The sequence below is a fragment of the Brienomyrus brachyistius genome, chromosome 3 (assembly GCF_023856365.1).
Source record: "Brienomyrus brachyistius isolate T26 chromosome 3, BBRACH_0.4, whole genome shotgun sequence".
Lineage (NCBI taxonomy): Eukaryota > Metazoa > Chordata > Actinopteri > Osteoglossiformes > Mormyridae > Brienomyrus > Brienomyrus brachyistius.
In genome coordinates, this window is record NC_064535.1 from 35,856,222 (window position 1) to 35,877,228 (window position 21,007).

The window sequence follows — 21,007 nt, forward strand, 5'->3', positions numbered from 1 at the left end:
GAACTCAGTCTTGTATTCCCTTCTACCGCGTATGGGCACCTATCTGTAGCTAGTACGACATGCCATGGCACAGGTGGGACAAGAAGGTGACGATCCGACTTGCAGCTTCAAGACAACTGAGTGGATTATTGGGGAAACTTAATACACTGCAAAATAGAAGGAGCACGAGGTCGAAAGTGAATGAGGGAAACAAGAACTAACTAAAAAAAACAGGTAATGTGATCCATCCATCCATCCATCCAACCATCCATATTCTATAACTACTATTCCAGAAACTACGGCTCGACATTATCTGAGACAAACATTAATAAATCTGAGTGATATACAAAGCATCCCCATGGACAACTGGCCTATTATGTAACTTTTAAGAGGTCAGTCTACAGCAAAAGTCCTACAGATAATTGAGGTTTCCGTAGGAATCTTAGCTGGTTTGTCCGAGAAGGTATGGCAAGGTGTGTGTGTGTGTGTGCAACGGGCCCTCAAATATGACTTATTTTCCATAAGGCCTAAAAAATGGAAAAGACCATCTTCACTGATATTGAATTCATTGTTGCTGGTTGATTTCTTGTTATATTCTTTGAATGGCAGCCTGTAATTTAACTATGTATTCATGAATTTGAATTCATGTACTGATTTTTAGTTCAGTTTCAATAGCTCCATTAACTGAAAAAGACACAGTTTGAAAAGGTGAAGTAATTATGTCCAAAATCTAAACACTACACTTCCCACAGCCCAGAGAAATTCCACGTCTATATATGAAAGAATGAAAGTTACATTTATATAGTTACTCTTTCAAACACCCAACCGCTTTATAGAACCAATGGGGAACCACTTCAACCTGCATGCCCACTGTGTAACGGCCGCCATTCTGCTCCATTATGCTCACCACACAGTGAAGGGGCAGGAGAGAATTCACCAGTTAGACATAGGGGATGATTGGGGGGGCAGATTTGATAGGGCTATTTAGCCTGGGCATTGGGGCACCACTGCTACTCTTACAAAATATGCCCAGAGACCCTCCATGACCTCAGAAAACCAGGACCTTGGTTTTTACTTCTCATCTGAAGCACTGGGGCCCCATCCTTGCACTGGGGCATCAGGACCCACAGTGACCACAGGATGGACTAACCACCAACATCTCTGACAGCAGTAATACAGCATTCAAATACCAGCCAAGCCCTGACCTGCTCAGCTGCAGGGGGATTACTGTACTTAGGCTCAATTACAGGTGCTATGGTTGCTGGCCGTACATGCCCATTTAAATGATTTTAAGGGGAAACTGTTACTAACCCCTTATAGAACCAGATGTGTAAATACCAGTCAACAGTTTTAATCTTTGTAGATTTAGATTTCATTAAACTGGTTTACTGAAAGAGAATATTACACGATCATTGTATGTTTTGTAGAACATGTAGATAAAAACATTTAAAATCAGCTTGTCGTGCATTAATCCTTACTTAACCATTTCGCACAAATAGGCAGCCAAAAATCTCACTACAAATGCAGTTTTAATATAAAATAACGTGGAACTGCTTGAAAATCCCCCCCCCCCACCACCCCCCCCTCCTCCCCCTTGTCCTGTCTGGCAGCTTTAGCAAGCAGAAACATGTTTACTTTACCATGAGGGGCTAATACAAAATCGTTGTGTGTGCTTGGAGGGGTGCATGCAAGTGTCTGTACATGCAAGCTCAATTGTGTGCCTGTGTTTTCAACATGGAATGTACTAAATAGCGAGGGAGGGAGGCCCCAACCACACCCCACAAGAGCCAGAGCTCGGCAGAGTCCGCAGCCCCGAAGTGCACGGAGCCCCACTTCCCAATGACAGCCGTGCCCCCACTCCAGCCGGGGGAGGAGAGAGGTCCCAGACGCCGCTCCCGCAGTCAAAAGGGCATAAGCCGCAGAGAACCAGAGGCAACAAGCCAAGGCCACTGTTCACAGTAAAAGACATGTCCTCCTGTTTTTGTTGTTTTCTTATTTTCTAAGTTTGCTATTGATTATTTTTAAAAAGTCTTTTGAAAACGTCACGCAGATTCAAGCCGCGCCCACATCGTCTCACTTAAAAGGAGCTCAGTTGGAGCCTCAGTTGTATTCAGACTGGGAATCATAACATACCGGTGCTAGAAGTAGCTTGTAATAGTCAAAAATGCCTTGTCAGGATGTTAAGCTTTCCGAAGAGACGTTCGTGATAAACGTAATACCGCTTCTCAAAGACGGTATCCTTTGCTTTAATGATCTTTCAGTCATTGTATTTACTAATGAAGGTAACATGAAGAACAAATACGATGAGCTTCGCTCTTTAATTATTAAAGGGAAGGATAACTTTGCGCAAGCAGAGCAAAGAGCTTATGGTATTTTAGGAAATATAGATAAAGAGTGTGAGGAATTAACTCAACAGAAAGGAAAACTGCAACGACAACAGGATGACAAGAAAACTGAATGCAAAAACCTACAAGACCAGCTTGCAAGTCAGCAAAACATACTACTGGAGCGTCAGAGATCGTTAGCAAATGCAAATACACACTTACAAGCAACGCAGGCAAAAGTTAATGAGATGCGTAGAAGAATGGAGCACGATGAAGCTGTGAGGAACGCTGGGATCGGTCTGATGTTCATTCCGTTTGTTGGAACCGTAGTTGGTGAGAAATTTGCACAGTTTGTATATTTTCTATTTCAAGTTTAAAATGGCCCTGTATATTTTAACGAGAAATATGTTATTCAAAGTATTATTCAAGTCGGAAAACAAAGGGGCGTCAAAGCTAGTGTCGGATTTATTCTCAAACTAGAGTTTTGGATTCTCAGATTTTGTTTGGTGCCTGAGACAAAAAACAAAGATTTTATATTATTGTTAATGCGCCTGTTACCTCATCATCTCTCCTATTGTCTTCCCACTCTGATTTCATGTTTTGAATTATCAGCATATGGCAATTACATTGTCGTCTGTATGATCTTTAACTCTTGTTTTACAGGAGCTACCCTGATTGGGGTTTACCAGACAGATCTGAACAACGCAACTGATGCTAAAAATCGGGCTCAAAGTGAAGTTCACAACTGGGAACGTCAAGTGGCAAGTAGTTCTCTAGGTGTTTCTGACTGTCAGACAAAGATCAACCAGAAGACACAGGAGATTTCTCAAGCTAACACCAGTTTGGAGGTGTTACGAAGAACCATAGAAGACGTCACACAGCAGCGCCTTGTTATAGCTGATGTCCAGGAGAAGTTCAGGAATGCTGTCAGGGTTTTGACCGATCTAGCTGGTATAGCGAAAGTAGGCGAGGTACAGACAAGGAAGTTTATTCTGTTTGAGCCCCTCATGACGGTACTTCAGGAAATCTTTAAACGTATTCTCCAAATGTCAGATAAGAAGGGTCATCTTCAGTGTGTCGAATCAACTTTAAAACCAATACAAAGTGCTTTTGAAGAGAATGTGAGAAAGATGAAAGCTTTGTGTGACAAGGGGGATGATTACTGGTAGGAAAAAAAGTAAAACAAATTTTCATAAATGAAATGAAAGTCAGAATTTATCTTTTACAAAAAATGTGATATTACTGATATTAAATTGTAAGAAGTCAAACGCCTCCACATGGCCAAACATAACATTGCATTTTCTCTTTACAGAGCATCACATATAACAAAATGAAATGTAAAAAACATTTATTATATATCCATATATGAGATAAATGTGATTGCCCAAAAGACATGCAAATTATCAATATAATTGTATAAGAACTATACTGAACAAAAATATAAACGCAACACTCTTGTTTCTGCTCCCATTTTTCATGAGATGGACTTAAAGACCTACAATTCATTCCAGATACACAATATTACCATTTCTCTCAAACATTTCTCACAAATCAGTCTAAATGTGTGATAGTGAGCACTTCTGCTTTGCTGAGATAATCCATCCCACCTCACAGGTGTGCCACATCAAGATGCTGATCTGACATCATGGGTAGTGCACAGGTGTACCTTATACTGCCCACAATAAAAGGCCACCCTGGAATGTGCAGTTTTTTGCTTTATTGGGGGTCTGGGGACTCAGAACCGGTCAGTATCTGGTGTGACCACCATTTGCCTCATGCAATGCAACACATCTTCTTCGCATAGAGTTTATCAGATTGTCAATTGTGGCCTGTGGAATGTTGGTCCACTCCTCTTCAATGGCTGTGCGAAGTTGTTGGATATTAGTGGGAACTGGTACACGCTGTCGTATACGCCGGTCAAGCACATCCCAAACATGCTCAACGGGTGACATGTCCGGTGAGTATGCTGGCCATGCAAGAACTGGGACATTTTCAGCTTCCAAGAACTGTGTACAGATCCTTGCAACATGGGGCCGTGCATTATCTGTCTGAGTGGCTGGTCTCAGACGATCTTGGAGGTGAACCTGCTGGATGTGGAGGTCCTGGGCTGGTGTGGTTACACGTGGTCTGCGGTTGTGAGGCCGGTTGGATGTACTGCCATATTCTCTGAAACGCCTTTGGAGACGGCTTATGGTTGAGAAATGAACATTCAATGCACGAGCAACAGATCTGGTTGACATTCCTGCTGTCAGCATGCCAATTGCACGCTCCCTCAATGCTTGTGGCATCTGTGGCATTTTGCTGTGAGACAAAACTGCACATTCCAGGGTGGCCTTTTATTGTGGGCAGTATAAGGTACACCTGTGCACTACCCATGATGTCAGATCAGCATCTTGATGTGGCACACCTGTGAGGTGGGATGGATTATCTCAGCAAAGCAGAAGTGCTCACTATCACACATTTAGACTGATTTGTGAGAAATGTTTGAGAGAAATGGTAATATTGTGTATCTGGAATGAATTGTAGATCTTTAAGTCCATCTCATGAAAAATGGGAGCAAAAACAAAAGTGTTGCGTTTATATTTTTGTTCAGTGTATATAATATATATATATATATATATATATATACACAAATATATTGCTATTAGGCTAGATTCAACACAAGTGACATCAAGTAGGCAAATCAATTAATCTAAAAAAACTGGCTGATTATTTAAAAATAGTTTCAGTCAAGAAGAGTAAAAATGCAGCTCTGAAAAAATACCGCAGCACAATTTTTGTTTCACGTATTTCTCAGTTTATGGGCGTGGTCTGAATAATATTTTTTTGCAAACTGCAGCCTGGGATTCTCTGTTTCTCATGAATGAAGGGCTTCTTCCTTGCTTTACGCGACGTCACATCCCGGTGTCTCCCGCTTCACCTTGTTCTTCTGTACTGCCGTCTTAGACATTCTGAGCCCGGAAGCAGCCTGCTGCTCAGTGTAGCCTCCTGCCAGCAGAACCACGATTAAACCAGGATTTAAAAATGCAGACTCTTAAAATATATGGAGAGGTCTCTTCATTCTTTTCCAGAGCTGTATTTTACATGGTGTCTGTTATGCTCATGTTCATTAGCAGGAAGTTCTTTCGGAGCAGATAACTATAACTAAGGCAGCAACTGGTTAAATATTACTTGTTATAATTTTGTTGTATTTGCCCATGTTTTATGGATCCAGCTTTGAAAGGTTTCACACAAGAACAAGCTCTCTGTGTTCATGAAGGGAGAAGAATTGCCAGCCCCTTCTCGTGTTTATGGGAAAGTGAGGAAGGGTCTGTAATGCAGTGCAAAGTTTGTTTGCTTTTTGCTTTGCTGATTTTTAAAATTAAAAATAAAGTTTCTTTAAGATTTAGACCTTCAAGTCTTTAGTTTTATTTTGTTGTTTAAGTCATGTTCACCACCCCCACCTCTCCCATCTTACTGCAGTCCCCACTGGGTCATAAAAGCTGAAGTCAGACTGTCACCCAAAATCCCAAAACACAGCACGGAGTATCCCAACAGGAGGGTCCCGGGCCTGGCCTGCCCCTCCCTCACTACGCCATGTCACATCACCAACATCCCAAAACACAGCACAGAGTATCCCAACAGGAGGGTCTCGGGCCTGGCCTGCCCCTCCCTCATCATGCCATGTCCCATCACCAACATCCCAAAACACAACACAGAGTATCCCAACAGGAGGGTCCCGGGCCTGGCCTGCCCCTCCCTCATCATGCCATGTCCCATCACCAACATCCCAAAACACAGCACAGAGTATCCCAACAGGAGGGTCCCGGGCCTGGGCTGCCCCTCTCTCATCATGCCATGTCACATCACCAACATCCCAAAACACAGCACAGAGTATCCCAACAGGAGGGTCCCGGGCCTGGCCTGCCCCTCCCTCATCATGCCATGTCCCATCACCAACATCCCAAAACACAACACAGAGTATCCCAACAGGAGGGTCCCGGGCCTGGCCTGCCCCTCCCTCATCATGCCATGTCCCATCACCAACATCCCAAAACACAGCACAGAGTATCCCAACAGGAGGGTCCCGGGCCTGGGCTGCCCCTCCCTCACCATGCCATGTCACATCACCAACATCCCAGAACAATGCAGGGCACCTGGGTAACTTTCGCATTGCGATGCCTCACAACGCTTTGGAAAATTATAACGTGATCATTTTGATTTTCTCGCGTGTCCCTTGTCTTGATCAGTGTCAGGTTCCGATGTGTTCAGCAGACAGTGATTTAAATCAATAGCACAGCAAACAAGCTCATGTAATGAACGGGAATTCACAGCTTATACGTGCAAACTTAAAATTGCAAAGTGCGTTAGTGATCGATACTGTAGTTGACTTTCCCACTGTGCTTACAGAGGTACCATCAGACGCACACATTGCTCAGCAGCTCACTCTGCATTTCTCATTTTTTCCAGCAGATGTCAGGCTACAGAAAAAGTCGTCAATGACATTTTTTGAAGGAATTCTACCTGGTTTGTCCCAAAAGGTGCGATTTTGATCGGACTGCGTATTGGCCTGTACATATGTCATTATCTAGTCAATCAGTCACTGGCTGAAAGGCAGTTCCACACCCTGGACTAGCCCTTTAATTTGGTCTATCTGCCTTAAATCCATTTTTCTTGCAGCATCTGTCTCCTCCTTCTGAGTTACAGGAATGAGTTACAGGCTCAACATGGTGACATGCTTTTGATTCACACCAAAAGTACCACGTCACTCAGAAAATGGCAGACTTAATTTTATTCATTACTTTTTGTTGATACTTGATCAATCAATAATGGAATATAGATGATTATGCAAAATGCATACCTAATCAGTAATTAACAACTGAGTTTATAATGGTGCTGTTGATTTACACATACTGGTTGAAACAATGTAATCCTACTTGAATTCATTGAATGTATCAAACAATAATGCAAATCTGCTTAAGTAAGGGATTTCTGTTTTCTATAAAGGAATTAACATGTTTGCCAAAATCCAGCTTGTTCAGCAAGGGGCCCGGATCAAGGTGAAGGCATGACCTGAGAAGTAAGCTGTTGCAGAAGATATTATAAAATGCATGCATGGTATTGGATAATATAAAATGCATGCATGTTATTGGATAAGGAGTAATGTGGAAAAAGAGAACAAGGGGCACATATGGGAAGTGAGATAAAGTAAGTGGATATAATTAACTTGATGTTGCAAAAGGAAAATAGATGGACTTGTTCTCAGCTGAAAAGTGAGCCTCAATAAGCAGAAGTAACTGTTGTCTCCAGATGTCTGATCTTTCCTTGAACTGTCTGATCTTTCCTCGAACTGTGTGATGTCTGGTGCATTTTTGGCTATAAGAGATGTATGTACGTGTTGCTCGGGGAGCAGAACACGAGACGCATGATTGCTGAGTGTCTGTTCCCTTTCAGCTCATTGAATAATAAAGTCTGTTCAAGAAATTTCTTCCACAACACTCAACTCATATTGTATATTTTACTGACCTTCAATCTCATGGACATGGTAATCTGCTAAGTATTATAAATACATACACTGCGTGTCTGTCTGTGTGCGTATGTACATTTTGTATTACATTGTGTGGACCAGATTTCCTCACGCTGAGATAAAACCTGTAGCTTTTTACCTTGTGGGGACTTTTTGGGAACGCCAGAAGGATAACCTCAGGTTTATAAAAGTTTACGAATGCATAAAATTGCTAAAATTCTATTATTTTGTTTGGGTGTTTATGGTTAATGTTAGGGCTGGGTTAGGGTTGCCATAGTTGAGATTAGGGTTATGCTCATAGAAATAAACAGTGAGTCCCCATAAAGACGGACTGTGCGTATTTGTGTTTGTGTGTGTGCAGATTTTGATATTTAATTTGGATATTTAATTGTTGCGTACTGGTTCATTTCCTGTTATACTCTCAGAAAGACTTAGTTTAACCATGAAGTCATACTTACGTATTAACATTTGATTCATGGTCATTATCACTAGAAAGACTAAAAACATGACACGATTTGATACATGGAGTTATTTATTTTTTATCTCAAAATCAGAACAAAGTCACATGACTGCTCTTTCCCACAGCCCAAACACCAAACAAAATCTGTTTATATATGATTTCCAATTCACACAATTTTAACTGCACACTGCTACCTCTCCTATAGACCCTGATATGTAAATTTATACCAGTCACTAATTTTAATCTTTGAGGTTAAATGCATATAAGCAGAGCACATTACATGAAGGATCAAACATTAAATAACTGGATTAAAACTCTTCATGTCTCCATCTCTAGTTTGTGAAGCACAAATTCACAAGGTCATGGCTCTGCAGAGCTCTTGCAAAGTGGGAAAACATGCAAACGCGACCCCAGAGCTGTGAGATGGACGTGATCTTTGGTGAGACCCTGGGTTGTCCTCTTCTTCCTCTTTTGCCTTGACCTTTGATCGTGAGATCAGCCTGACTTCAGGTCTCTTCTGCTAGTGGATCTCCACCCCTGGGCTTGAGCTGTGTTGAACTTGCTTGGTGTGCCAGACTCCAGGGTGTCTTCAGACCTGGCACTTGAACTAAAAAAAGGTTTTCTCCACATGTCAAACCCATCTGCCACATTTTTCCTTTCACTGATTGCTTTGGTTGTTCCCTGGATGAGACTTATACTGATTATACGCAGCAGTAAATCTAGCATCAGTTAAACAAAATGAATTAGTAATTACCAACAGAATACCATTTCAAGCAGTACACAAAAACTTTAACTGATGTGTGTTAAATATAAGCATGCATACCCACACAACTATTCAGATATATTTTCCTACCATAATTCTAAGATTCATTTATGTTTCTGCAGAACCTTTATGCATACTGATCCTCATCCCTCTTACTCATTTCTTTAAATGAAGAATTTGTTATTTCTTTGATCTCTTTCATTTTCTCCTCAGATACTGGGGGTAACATTGGCTGTAGCTCCATTACAATCTTCTCCATTCTCTCTTTTGCCTTCAGATCAAATTTCTTCCTGTTTGTTACCACAAGATCCCTTATTGCGTCTTGAGCTGCATCACATGCATCTTGTAATTTTTTGCGTTCAGTCTCAAATTCTGGTCTGTTGGGATCCAGAGCCATGAGTTTGCCCAGACTGCTGACCCTGTCCATCAGGTGTTTCTCAGAAACCTCAACGTAGGTCCCTGAGATCATGTTAACCAAGCTGGCTACATTAGACGCAGCAAGGGCCTGCTGGTACATTGCATCTTTGAGATATTTCTTTGTGTCATACGGCAGCTTTTTCTGAGATGCCTGTCCAGCTTTTTTGACAAAATTTGTCAGAGAGGTACTCAGGCAGGATTTGACGATGTTTGAGATCATCTGAAAGAAGCGGACCATCTTCTCCCACTGCTCTTTCACTCTTCCCATCGCATCTAGACCCTTAACCAGTACCTTAATGGTGGTGTTGAAGTCAATCTCTTTCACTTGACAACCCCGCAGTGTGACTAAGATCTCTGTCAGCTCCTTCTGGTTTTTCTCCAGGTTTGCCAAACTCTCTTTTTGCATCTCTCTTGCCTTTTCCAGCTGAGTTTTAGCTTCCTCTATGCGGTAACGAGCGTTCTCCACCGCCATCTCACCTGCCCGTTTTCCTCCACCTTCTTTTGCTTGATGCGGCGGTTCAGGTTGGAGGGCTGGAGTGTTTGTGAAGGCCTTGTTGTCACAGTCTAATTTCCGACACTGCTTCAACAGCTTCTGCATTCTTCCAATCAAGCCTTTTGTCTTGGCAGCGTCGCATTTCCCGTCAGGTGCGATCTTTGAGAGCTCAGAGCACAGTTCAATGGCGTCTGTGCAGATGTCGAGTGTGGCCTTTTTGGCTTTACAGTCTTTCTCGTTCTCCACTGAAGTTTTAATCTGAGTATATTGTTCCCCCACATATGCCGTCTTTGTTTTGTCTTCCTTTTGATCGTATATCTCAGACCATTTAATTTGCTGTTTGTCAATGAAGCTGTTCAGTGTCTGGGCCAGTTTCAGAATCTGCCCTGCTTTGGAAAGTACGTTGCTCATAGCGCCAACGTCGTCATGGTCCTTTTTGTCCTTTGGCGTTTCTGCCATGCTTTTAGTTGCATGTGACATTATACCTAACAGACCATCAGTGAGTCCCTCTACAAAGTTCATGCCAATCACATCCCACCCAGACGGCAGTGAATCCATTGCTTTATCAAAAGTCTTCTGTGACTCATCTAAACGTTTATTCATGTCCTCAAGTGTTTTCTGAGCCCTTTCCTTTGCTTTCTCTGAATCCTCTTTTCTCATATTTGTCTCCTCAATTTTACGCTTGATAGCCTCCAGATCATCACCATATACCTTCTTTGCACTTATACAAGCTTCCAAAAGTTCTTGGATCAGATAAATTACAGCGGTGAACTTTTTCTCTGCTTGATCAGCCAATTTTACACATTCATCTGATATAGTAGATATTTGTTCTATTTGGTCAGGGAGACAAATTTCAACAAGCTTATCATCCTCCTTCAGTAATATATTCACTGACTCCTTGATGTAAGCTGGCACGTTGCCAGTGTGGAGACGGATCTGGTCCATGTTTGTGTGAGCTGTATTGAATGCCGCCCATCCGGCATTAGCCACTTGCATAAGACAGGCACGGAATGAGTCTGGGTACTTGATGTACTTAAACCCACCAGTAGGAGGCTTTTGGCCAATGGAGAAATCTACATTGGAAGAAATAAAGACCAGCTCCCCTAGAATGGCTATGGAGACTGGGGCAGGTACCAAGTACTCCTCCCAGTTAGCATATGGTTGCATTATTATTTTGGTGTCATCTCTGAAATCCTGAGCCTTGGTAATTGATTGGGTAGCTTTCACTAAGTCTCCCATTGTCTTCTTTCCTGTAAGGAAACAGACACAGGTTATAGATAGTATGTACTAGAGGTGCATGATACATACAGTATTGGTGTCGGCCAATATTCATAAAAAATCCATTTATCAGCATTGGTCTGATGTGTCCACATTGGCCGATATTGCCGGCTGATATTTAAACAAATTTTCATATTAAAAGTAAGACTGTCAGCTGCCTTAATTGAGATTATGCACTCAGTTTATGTGATTAATCAGGCAGCATTATTCTACAAGTTTGGATTTGTGAATAAAAATGTGAATAATTTGTGCTTAGTTAATTGCCTTTGAGAGTAATTGTTAATGAGACTTTATAATCTACAAATGGATTTTAGATAAAAAATTTTTTTGCATGATTTACATTTAAACAAAATGATTTAAAGAAGCATCAGAAGAGACAACTATCTTTCGATGTATCTTAGTTTTTAATCTACTTATGAATACCTTTAAGGGTGGGATGTAAAAACTCAAATGCTGGAGTCAAATTCACCGTTAAAAGATATATTTGTAATGCGTGATGTAATCAGTGATTAAAAAGCAAAGGACTTAATTTTGCAAACATTATGACATTCTAATGTAGATTCTAAGTCAGTGCTCGACAGCAGTGGATCAGACATTCAGGACTTGTCATTTTCTGCTTGTTTTCTGACTTTCAGGCACCATAACTAAATGGGATAAAATGAGTGTTTCTCGTACAAGCGCCGTCCAAATTGTTAAGAATTACATGGAAGTGACTACAGTGACCTCAACAGTCCAAAAAGCACGACACGAGCAGATGAAGAATGTAGTACAGAAAGTTCAATAAATCTACTGTCCTGAGCCAAAGCAGGGCTCTTCAGTGGGCTGTGGGAGTGTGCCTTCACGCGCATTATTATTTAAGAATGAATGATACATATTAATACATAAACCATGACAGCTGAAATTAAAAGCTAACAGACCCAGATCTATGCAGGTTATCGCACTGTTTTGTAGTGAAGGATGAGGGACTGCATTGGCTCATTCACCACTTAGAAGTGGGGTGGCCACTTTAAATCTAAAAAAATACTGTAAGGACCGTCGCTGGCACCACCCGCCCCCCACCACCCTCCACACCCCAGGCTTGCGCCCCACCCCAAAATCTTAATAGCAGTCAGGGGTTGGATAATGTACTTTGAATATGGATAATTAACTAATATATTGTCTATGGTTATTGAAAGATTTTCATGCGAATTAGCTGTAGCCTAATATGTGCAGATACACAACAGACAGCAGTTATCAAAATGGGAAGAGCTCCACCCAATCAGAAGGGGGCTGGATTCCAATCTGAGGCAACGGGGCATCTGCTTACTGGTTTATAATATGTGGTGAAATCGAAACATAATTCAAAAGTCACGTAATGTTAATTCACATGTGGGATATTAGATACTAGTTGGCTTACTGTACAGTTATTTCCCCCAAAAGGGGGTAATATGACCAAAAATGGGAATTACTTAAAAAAAAAAAACATAATTCAGACCACAGTAAATAAATTCGGTAAAACTTTCTATGAATGTCATGTCTGTAGGCTAAGAATCTATGAACACATTCATGACACGTTATAAGAATGGCTATGAACACTTATAATAAGGCATAAAACATTATATCTGTTTGTTAAGCATTATGGATGATTTATAAAGCTCTCATCTATAATGACCTATACTGTAGATCCTTCATAAGGCAGTACAAAGCCTCTTTAACGCTTATGCCGATAATTATAATGCATTATGAAAGTATCTACAGTGCATGATAGATGACAGCTTAATTGGGATTTATGAAGTATTATAATTAATACTACTATGTCTTATAACTGTCAATAGAAGATGCTGTAATGCTTTATTAAATCTTATACTGACCATTATAAAGCATTATGAAGGTATCTATGGTTTTTTATAGATTATGGCTTTCATACATTTTTCTGTAATGATAGCACAGATTATGCAGATTTTAATGAATCAAGAAGAGAAGATTTAAGCACTCTATTTTGTAGTTATGTAACTGTCTGATTATTATATTACATCCATCCAACCCCCGTTGTCCCAAACTGTACCAGCTATTTGGTGTATAAATGGGTGGCTGGTTTTAGTGTAAATGTGGCCCTGGACCTGCTTAAAATACTCTTTTCTGCTATCGGTGCTTTAACCACCAGACAGCCAACGACGTTTATGCAAGCTTAGATTACGTATTTTGATTATTAAATGTTAGACAAGTTTCTCTTGCATACCTGTTACACTGTTCATGTAAAAGAATGTGGGAAATTTACCATGTAAATTTGCATACTTACCTGGTGATGCAGTAATCAGAACAAATACTTGCAGGTACTTGCAGCTTCCAAGCCTTCCTGTCTCAGACTTTGTGATCTCTGCGGTTGTCGTGAGCAGCTATTATTCTCTGCCCTCTCTGTCCCGCCCCCTGCACCCCCACCTCTCACACGCATCGATTATTCGTTCATGCACACAAACACCATATATGGTTATCTCATGCAAACACACTGCTTTACGGATCAACAATAAATGGTGCTATTACTGTTTTATAAGCGTATTAAGAGTATTGCAGACTTGTCCCTGTTTTCATGTTAACATCAGTCCGAAGTTGGCTCTCCAGGTTTTCTTTGTAATAATGACTGTTGCAAACGCTGGAGGGCACTATTATACATCTATAGGGAAGTTCGACTTCATTTCTCAGTATTCACTCTATATTTCTAGCTATTTCGGATTTATTTCGGGAAATGGCGACTTTATTTCTCACACTTCTTACTTTATTTTTTTCCTGGTGTAACAACCAGCCAGTAGCCGGATCCTCCGCTTCTGCTGGCGCTTTACGGTCCGATGCGATGCGCTTACAGTAGCAGGCAGGAGCGGAGGCTGCAGCGGCTGTGTGTCTCCAGGGTTTTCACATTTACAGTCGTCTGTGTGAATGGTCGCCTACATCGGAACATGAGAGGATAACGGTCTCGTAAACGTTAACCAGAATAGAAACAAAGAGTAGTAAAACATATCTTTCACCTAATCATCTGTGATACAGGCATGTCTATCTTTCAAGATACAAGTCCCATGCAAACACTGGCGTCTCACGAATAACTGAATAACTCACACCGAGGCAATGAAGGCAGTACCAGTGTCATCCCGTTTTACTGTTAAAATGCAGTAAACTAACATGAAATACACAATATCTAAATCCGTATACGGTCCATTCTTCAAAAACCAAAGCGGAAGAAAACAGCGGCGTTTTATGGTTTTTCTGTTTCAAAATTACAACGGAAAAAAAGAAAATCAGGAAAAGAAAGAAAGAAAAAACAGGCTTCGAGTATTTCTATTTTAAAACCAAACAGGAAAACTGTAAATCACGATTATTGTTTCGTTTCTGTGATATTTACAGGAAAACCACTGGATGCCGGACAACTTATAAGACATCAAAAATAGAACATATCCCTGCCGAAAAAAACATTATAGGTCAGCATAGCTGGTTGCCAGCATGACCAGCATAAAGCGTGCTGGTTATACCAGCATATGTTGTGCAGCTACACCAACACCAAACCATCAGAGACAAGCATGGAAATCATGCTGGTCTATGCTGTTTAGTTTTAACAGGGATTTGGCTTATGCACTGACCAAAAAAGAATAAAAAAAATGTTTGGCAGTGTGAGGCAGCTTTGTGGGTTAGGAACCAGAACGTTGCTGGTTCAAATCCCATGATCGGTAGAGTGATCTCACGATTAGGCCAATAACTCCAATTGCTCCAAGGACTTCCATCTATCCATCCATCCATTTTCCAAACCGCTTATCCTACTGGGTCGCGGGGGTCCGGAGCCTATCCTGGAAGCAATGGGCTCGAGGCAGGGAACAACCCAGGATGGGGGGCCAGCCCATCGCAGGGCATCCAAGGACTTCCATATTAAAAAAAAAAAACCCTACAGTTCATAAGCGTCACGCCCTGCCCCTCCTGTCAGCATTGGCCCCGGACCTCCTCCCCCAGGCATGGCCTCTAACGAGCCCTAACAAGCTAGGCCTGGATCCTATTTCACCTCGCCTCCCTGCCTCCTGGTTAATTTCTCCCAGATGTCGCGTGTTAGATTCTTGTGTTATCTGTGTATTTAATTGCTCTCTGGTCCTGTGCCTGCTGGTTTGGTCAGTGTTGCTGGTCTGTACTTCTGTTCTTGCTTTGTCTTCTCGTTCCCTTCATGGGGGGGTTTCCGACAAGACGCTGCAGTGAGGGTCGTTCCCCTCCCCGTGTGCCTGATTTTTATATATGTTCACTACATGTCAGTGTTTTTCCTAGTATGATTATGGCCACATTCATACCAAAAACACACTGGACAGGTTTGGCACTCAAGGGAAAAGTCAATCGGAAAAATAAAAACTTTTACATGAACTTTTCATTTTACCGTATATGCACTGTGAAACAGCAGCAGCAGCACCAGAAAATGTCTATTAAAAACAGACAATTACTGTCAGATGAAAAAACAGCACTTTTGCACACACTTTTTTTGGGTGAATGTATCCATTTTTATGAGTAGAACAAACCCAAGTTTACCAAATAATATTCCCAATGTCATTTAAGGTAAAGGGCCCAATTCAGCATCTGATGCAAAGTGGCACCAGACACGATGTCCATGTCTCTGCCAGCATGAGCATATTCACCATTTTATTGTTGTGTTTTGCACGCAGGCTGCCCAGTGCGTCTGATCGGAACCATTCAGGGGAAAATGGCACAGTAACACAGCCTTTGGAGGGAATCGGGCCGAGACTTTTCATTGGCTTGGCTTAAAAATAATAAAATTCTAATTAGAAATAGCGGCACTAATGATTACATACAACAAGAAAAAGCCTGAGTCCAGGAATTCTTTATATTTCATTATATTTTAAGTTAAATGACTTAGACACAGGAGTAGACACAGGAGCTGCAATCACCCTCACTCATTTGGATTTTCCCACCGCTGGTAAAACAACAGAATTAATTGGGGTTGGTAGTGGAGTGCTAATGGCAAAACAGTCTGTTCCCATACATGCACAGATTGGTAGTGATCCAATTGTTATGAAAGTTTGGATGTCAAAGACGCATGAGGACTCCATGCTTGGGGCAGATGTGATGAAAGACAACTATTACATTGTTGATCTGGCTAACCAAACACTTTGGAAAGGTGAGGGAGATACAGATTATGTTGTCATCCCAGACAGGCACGCAGTTGCTACTGTAAAGGATGTTTTAACATATGACTTGCCAGACCTTTTGAGAACAGACAACCAGAAACTAGCAGAGATATTGCAGCAACACAAAGGTGTGTGGGCCAGACATAAACATGACTGTGGGAGAGTCAAAAACATGGAAGTGCACGTTCAAGGGGATGACCCCCCAGCGCAAAGACAGTATAAATATCCTAGAGATGCAGAAACAGACATCGCTCATGTTATTGATTCGCTGCCCGACCAAGGTGTCCTAAGGACATATGTATCCACAGTCAACTCACCTGTGTGGCCTGTAAGGAAACCTGATGGTTCATGGAGGCTGACTATTGATTACAGACAGATAAATGCTTCAACACCTTCCGCGGCTGCGGTGGTGGCTAGGACCAAACATAATGGCTAGGTTACAAAGCACATCAAAAATATACTCCACTCTGGATGTGTCCAATGGATTCTGGTCAATTCCAGTGCATCCTGACAGCCAGTATAAATTTGCTTTTACCTTTCGAGAAAAGCAGTACACATGGGTTGTTTTACCACAGGATTTCCACAACTCACCAACACTGTTTCACCAGTATGTCTGACATATTAAAGGATGTGAGCAAACCGGAGCAGGTTGTTCAATATGTAGATGACTTGTTGATCCAGACAGAAACTGATGTGGAGCATTTTGAGCTTCTGGAGGAGGTATTAGACATCGTGAAAAATCGTCATCTGGAGTGGTGGAGAGAATGAACAGGACTCTGAAGACAGCCTTGAAAAAGGCTGTCCTAGATGCTGGGCAGGACTGGTGTCGCCACTTACCAGGAATCCTAATGGCCGTAAGGGCCACCAGCAGTAAAGGTACTGGCATTAGCCCTCATGAACTGATGACAGGCAGGAGGATGCCCTTGTTGCATCCCAACATGGGAGATGTGCTGAAATCAATTTTAGATTGAGTGCAACATGACCAGTTTCTGAAAAATGTCCAGAGGACTCTGGAAGACAAACTACTGTTTGCCGCGCACAATATGGGAGTAGCCCACCAGGGAAACAAGAAACGATGGGATGATGCTGTAAAACCCAGCATCCACAAATTTGAAAAAGGGGAGCAGGTATTGGTCAAAAATTACCTCCAGAAAGGGCCTTGGGATGCAAATTGAACAGGACCACATGAAATTGTGGATACCTGTGGGGAGGGCAATCTCAAGCTTAGACTGAAAGGGAGGAAAGAACCAGTATACAGATGGTTCCATGCTGACCAATGCAAATTATATAAAAATCCAAGATGTTAACCTGACATAAGAATAAATGCTGCACTTGATGTTTTTCAGGTTTCCATCGCATCAAGCCATGACACAGAGGAGAAACGATCAAGGGGGGCTCATCCGGTCCTTCCTACTCATGGTACGCTTTGCACTTGCGGACTGCAGCGACACAGCAAGCAGATGTATGGTGCATGACAATGGAACAGCATACCTCCGGTACAATGACTACAACGTGACATGCCATGCAAACTCCACATGTTCAAAGACTTCCCTTGGACAAAAACAATGCCACTGCTCTGCAGGACTCATGGGAAATGGAGTTAGTAATTGTGAAGACATTGATGAGTGCAGAGGAAGTAAGCCACCTTGTGGTCTTAACCAAATTTGCATCAATACAATTGGGAACTTTAAATGTAATTGTAAGCTGGGGTGGGGAATGAATCGGGAACAAAGGTGCAAGGAACGGTGTCCCAGGATGTGGCCCATGCCAGTCAACGAAATAATCACTGTTCCTACACATATATAAGCAATGTAATGCAAACTACCTGTAAAATGTGAGCATATAGTCAAGAATGCTATTTCAGAAGTATTATCGTAGAACCACACAACCCAGACAATAGCATTTGCTATGGCTATACCCATCTACCATGATAAGGATGTGTACCGTAAAACTTGTAATATGATCAACATGGGTAAACTACACGACCACACTTTGACTAAAGTACATAGAGACCATGGGATGACAGTACAGGATGGAATAGCAATGTTAGTACTAGAAGGTTTAGAGGGTTGCAATATTGGTAGGAATATAATAATGTGCTCAGGTGATCCAGGTCTAGGTTGTGGGTGGATGAACAGTATTGACGCACACTGTGTGATCTCCAGAGAGGTGGCGAAGCCACAGTATGTGGACATCAGGTTCATTGGTAACAACACCTATTGCATTAATGCAATTAACAATAGTTTAACCACAACCAAGTTACAGTGCAGAGCACCAAGCAATGCTTTCTGCATTCAGGTGATCTACCCAATGAACACTGGAGACAGAAAATTGTACTATACCAAGAATAGGATTGACCTTTACTTAGACGACCCTTATGCAGAATTCCTCCAGCCTGAACCTTTGCCTGAAACAAACAGGATTCAAGACCTCCAAGAGGTTGAGCAGCAACTGGAGGTTCAGCTGCTTAAAATGCATGAGCGTGAGAAGGAACTGACAGAGCAGGTCAGTAACTATATCAGTGGAATGTCGACGCTGAAGGAGATCTACCAGGACATGTACTGGGATGTACTGTTCAAAGCAGTGATCACTGCAGGTGTCATGGTGCTGCGGCTGGGTGTGGCCTTGATGGGCTATCTCAGATTCCTAAGGGAACAGCGGAAAAGGGACCTTGGATATGTGGAGAGGAAAGTGTGCATGACACAAAGTAGGGTGTAGGTTATGGAGACAGACAACCACACCGCTACGACCTCCCCTATCCACCCCTTGTATGTTGACCACTGATCAGTATGATGCTCGTACTGTGCTCTGGGTAAACCTCTCACTGCTCTTGCACTGAGACTCAAGGTTTAAGGGGGGATTATGTAAGGAAAAGTAGTAAAAATGCCCCAAGGTTCTTGGTTGATCATTTGAATACAGACAATGTTCGGAATTTATGATCATGGGGGAAACCAGGGAGAGAATGGGGGTTCCGGTTGGCACCACTAGGGTGATAAGGAAGGCAATCGAATTACAATGATCATAAAAGTCTCCACCCTGTCCTGTCCCATCCCTGTCTCAGGATCCTCACACTCCAGGGGGGTCACTCTTTATATGTAAATTCACTCACAACACCTGCACACAGCACCTTGGTGGGGAGGGCCTTTTGGGGTATAAAGGGGGGTGAAGAATTGTCCTCAATTGGTATCTGAGCTGCCTTTCAGTACCCGGTGTGTCTCTACACTGTATTACATTGTATTATTTTTACTGTTCAATAAACCCCCATTTTGCTGAAACCGCGGAGACCCTGCAAGTGGATTCCCTACACAGTCATTAATCACAATCTGCAGTCTCAGCACATTTATTTTATGCCAGGTGACACCAGTTGAAACCTGCCCCACAAGCCCAATAATTTACCCAGATTCAGTCATAGGCTGTGAAAGGCTTCAAATCCAGTCTCAGCACGTCTGCGGGTCCTTGAGCAAGGCCCTTAGCTCCCGGGTCGCCGCTACAGGTGGCAGCTCTCAACAGGCAACTTACTCTACAAAGAGCAAGGTGAGGGAGGCGTAAAGACAATTTCCCCACGGGGAATAATAAAGTATCTATTATTATTATTGTGAATCTTATGAAGGCTTGTGTCAGCATTTTTCCTGAAGGGTTTAGTGCATTTTTTTGCCTGAAGCAAATCTCCAGATATTTCATAAGACTGCAAAAACAAACAAACACAGACTTTGCAGGCTCAGTAAGACGGGTGCTGTCCTGTTTTCTAGTGTTTGGCCATTTTTACTTGCACAACGTTTCAGTTCACTTTTGAGTTATTGAGTTCACTGGTTAAATGAATGATTAAACCACCAAAATTAGCATGATTTAAAAAGATTAAAAAATGTTGGGGGGGGGGGGGTTGAATAAGAACAGTCAACTACAGCTTGTTAAAAAAAAAATCATTAAACAAATTTTAAAAAGTCATGGTACCTAGGTTGCAAAGTACAACTTTATCGGACTTAAAAGTGACTGAAAGAATTCAGTTGTTTAAAGTCGATGATGTATTGTGCAGTTTAAGGATTTAAGGACATCATGCTAGGTTCAATAAGTAAGTGCAGGATTTCTAGATTACATTCATTGCAAAAGAGATTTGTAAGATTGTGTCATGTATTGCAGATCAATAACATGGTTGTCATTAAGCAGATATCCAGAACTTTCTGGCCTCTGCTGATGTTGAATACAGTTTTTGATCTTCAAGAAATCAGTATATTCAATTTTAAACATTATTTTATTTGATACTCTCTGGGATCAAGTCATTCAGCCACAAGTCAAGTTACTGATCCTGAAGTGAAGCTTTCAGGTACAGTAGAATATTTTTGTTGTATAATAATGTCAATGTTTCATACATAAGAAATGTCCAAAGTTAATCTTCTAGGTGGGTATTTACTGAAGATTTCTTTCATAAATAACTAAACTAGTAAGGCAATAAATCAGGAAGGCAATAAATTCATCATCACACCTACAGGCTGTTTCCAAAGGTATTTGGTAGAGTAATGAAACCAGAAATTATGTACAGACTTCAGAGATAATTATAATCAAGCACGTGACCTCCAGAACTTTCTGGCCTCTGCTGCAGCTGGAAGGACAGTTTCCTTCTTTTTCTTTTTAACGTTACTAAGGTG

General features: G+C 41.7%; 2 protein-coding genes across 2 annotated transcripts in view; one reads left to right on the forward strand and one right to left on the reverse strand.

The window, feature by feature from the left end:
- LOC125739323 (uncharacterized) overlaps positions 1 to 13,589 on the reverse strand; it is a 112,392-nt gene extending 98,803 nt beyond the window's left edge. The window contains exon 1 of the mRNA XM_049009321.1: positions 13,499 to 13,589. The gene's annotated coding sequence lies outside the window, so the exon portion shown is untranslated. The remainder of the gene's footprint in view (positions 1 to 13,498) is intronic.
- Positions 2,076 to 4,628, forward strand: LOC125739329 (uncharacterized). Its single transcript, XM_049009332.1, has 2 exons — positions 2,076 to 2,636; positions 2,967 to 4,628. The coding sequence occupies exons 1-2, from the start codon at positions 2,144 to 2,146 to the stop codon at positions 3,470 to 3,472; spliced, it is 999 nt and encodes a 332-aa protein (XP_048865289.1). The 5' UTR covers positions 2,076 to 2,143; the 3' UTR covers positions 3,473 to 4,628.
- Positions 13,590 to 21,007: the final 7,418 nt, after the last annotated feature.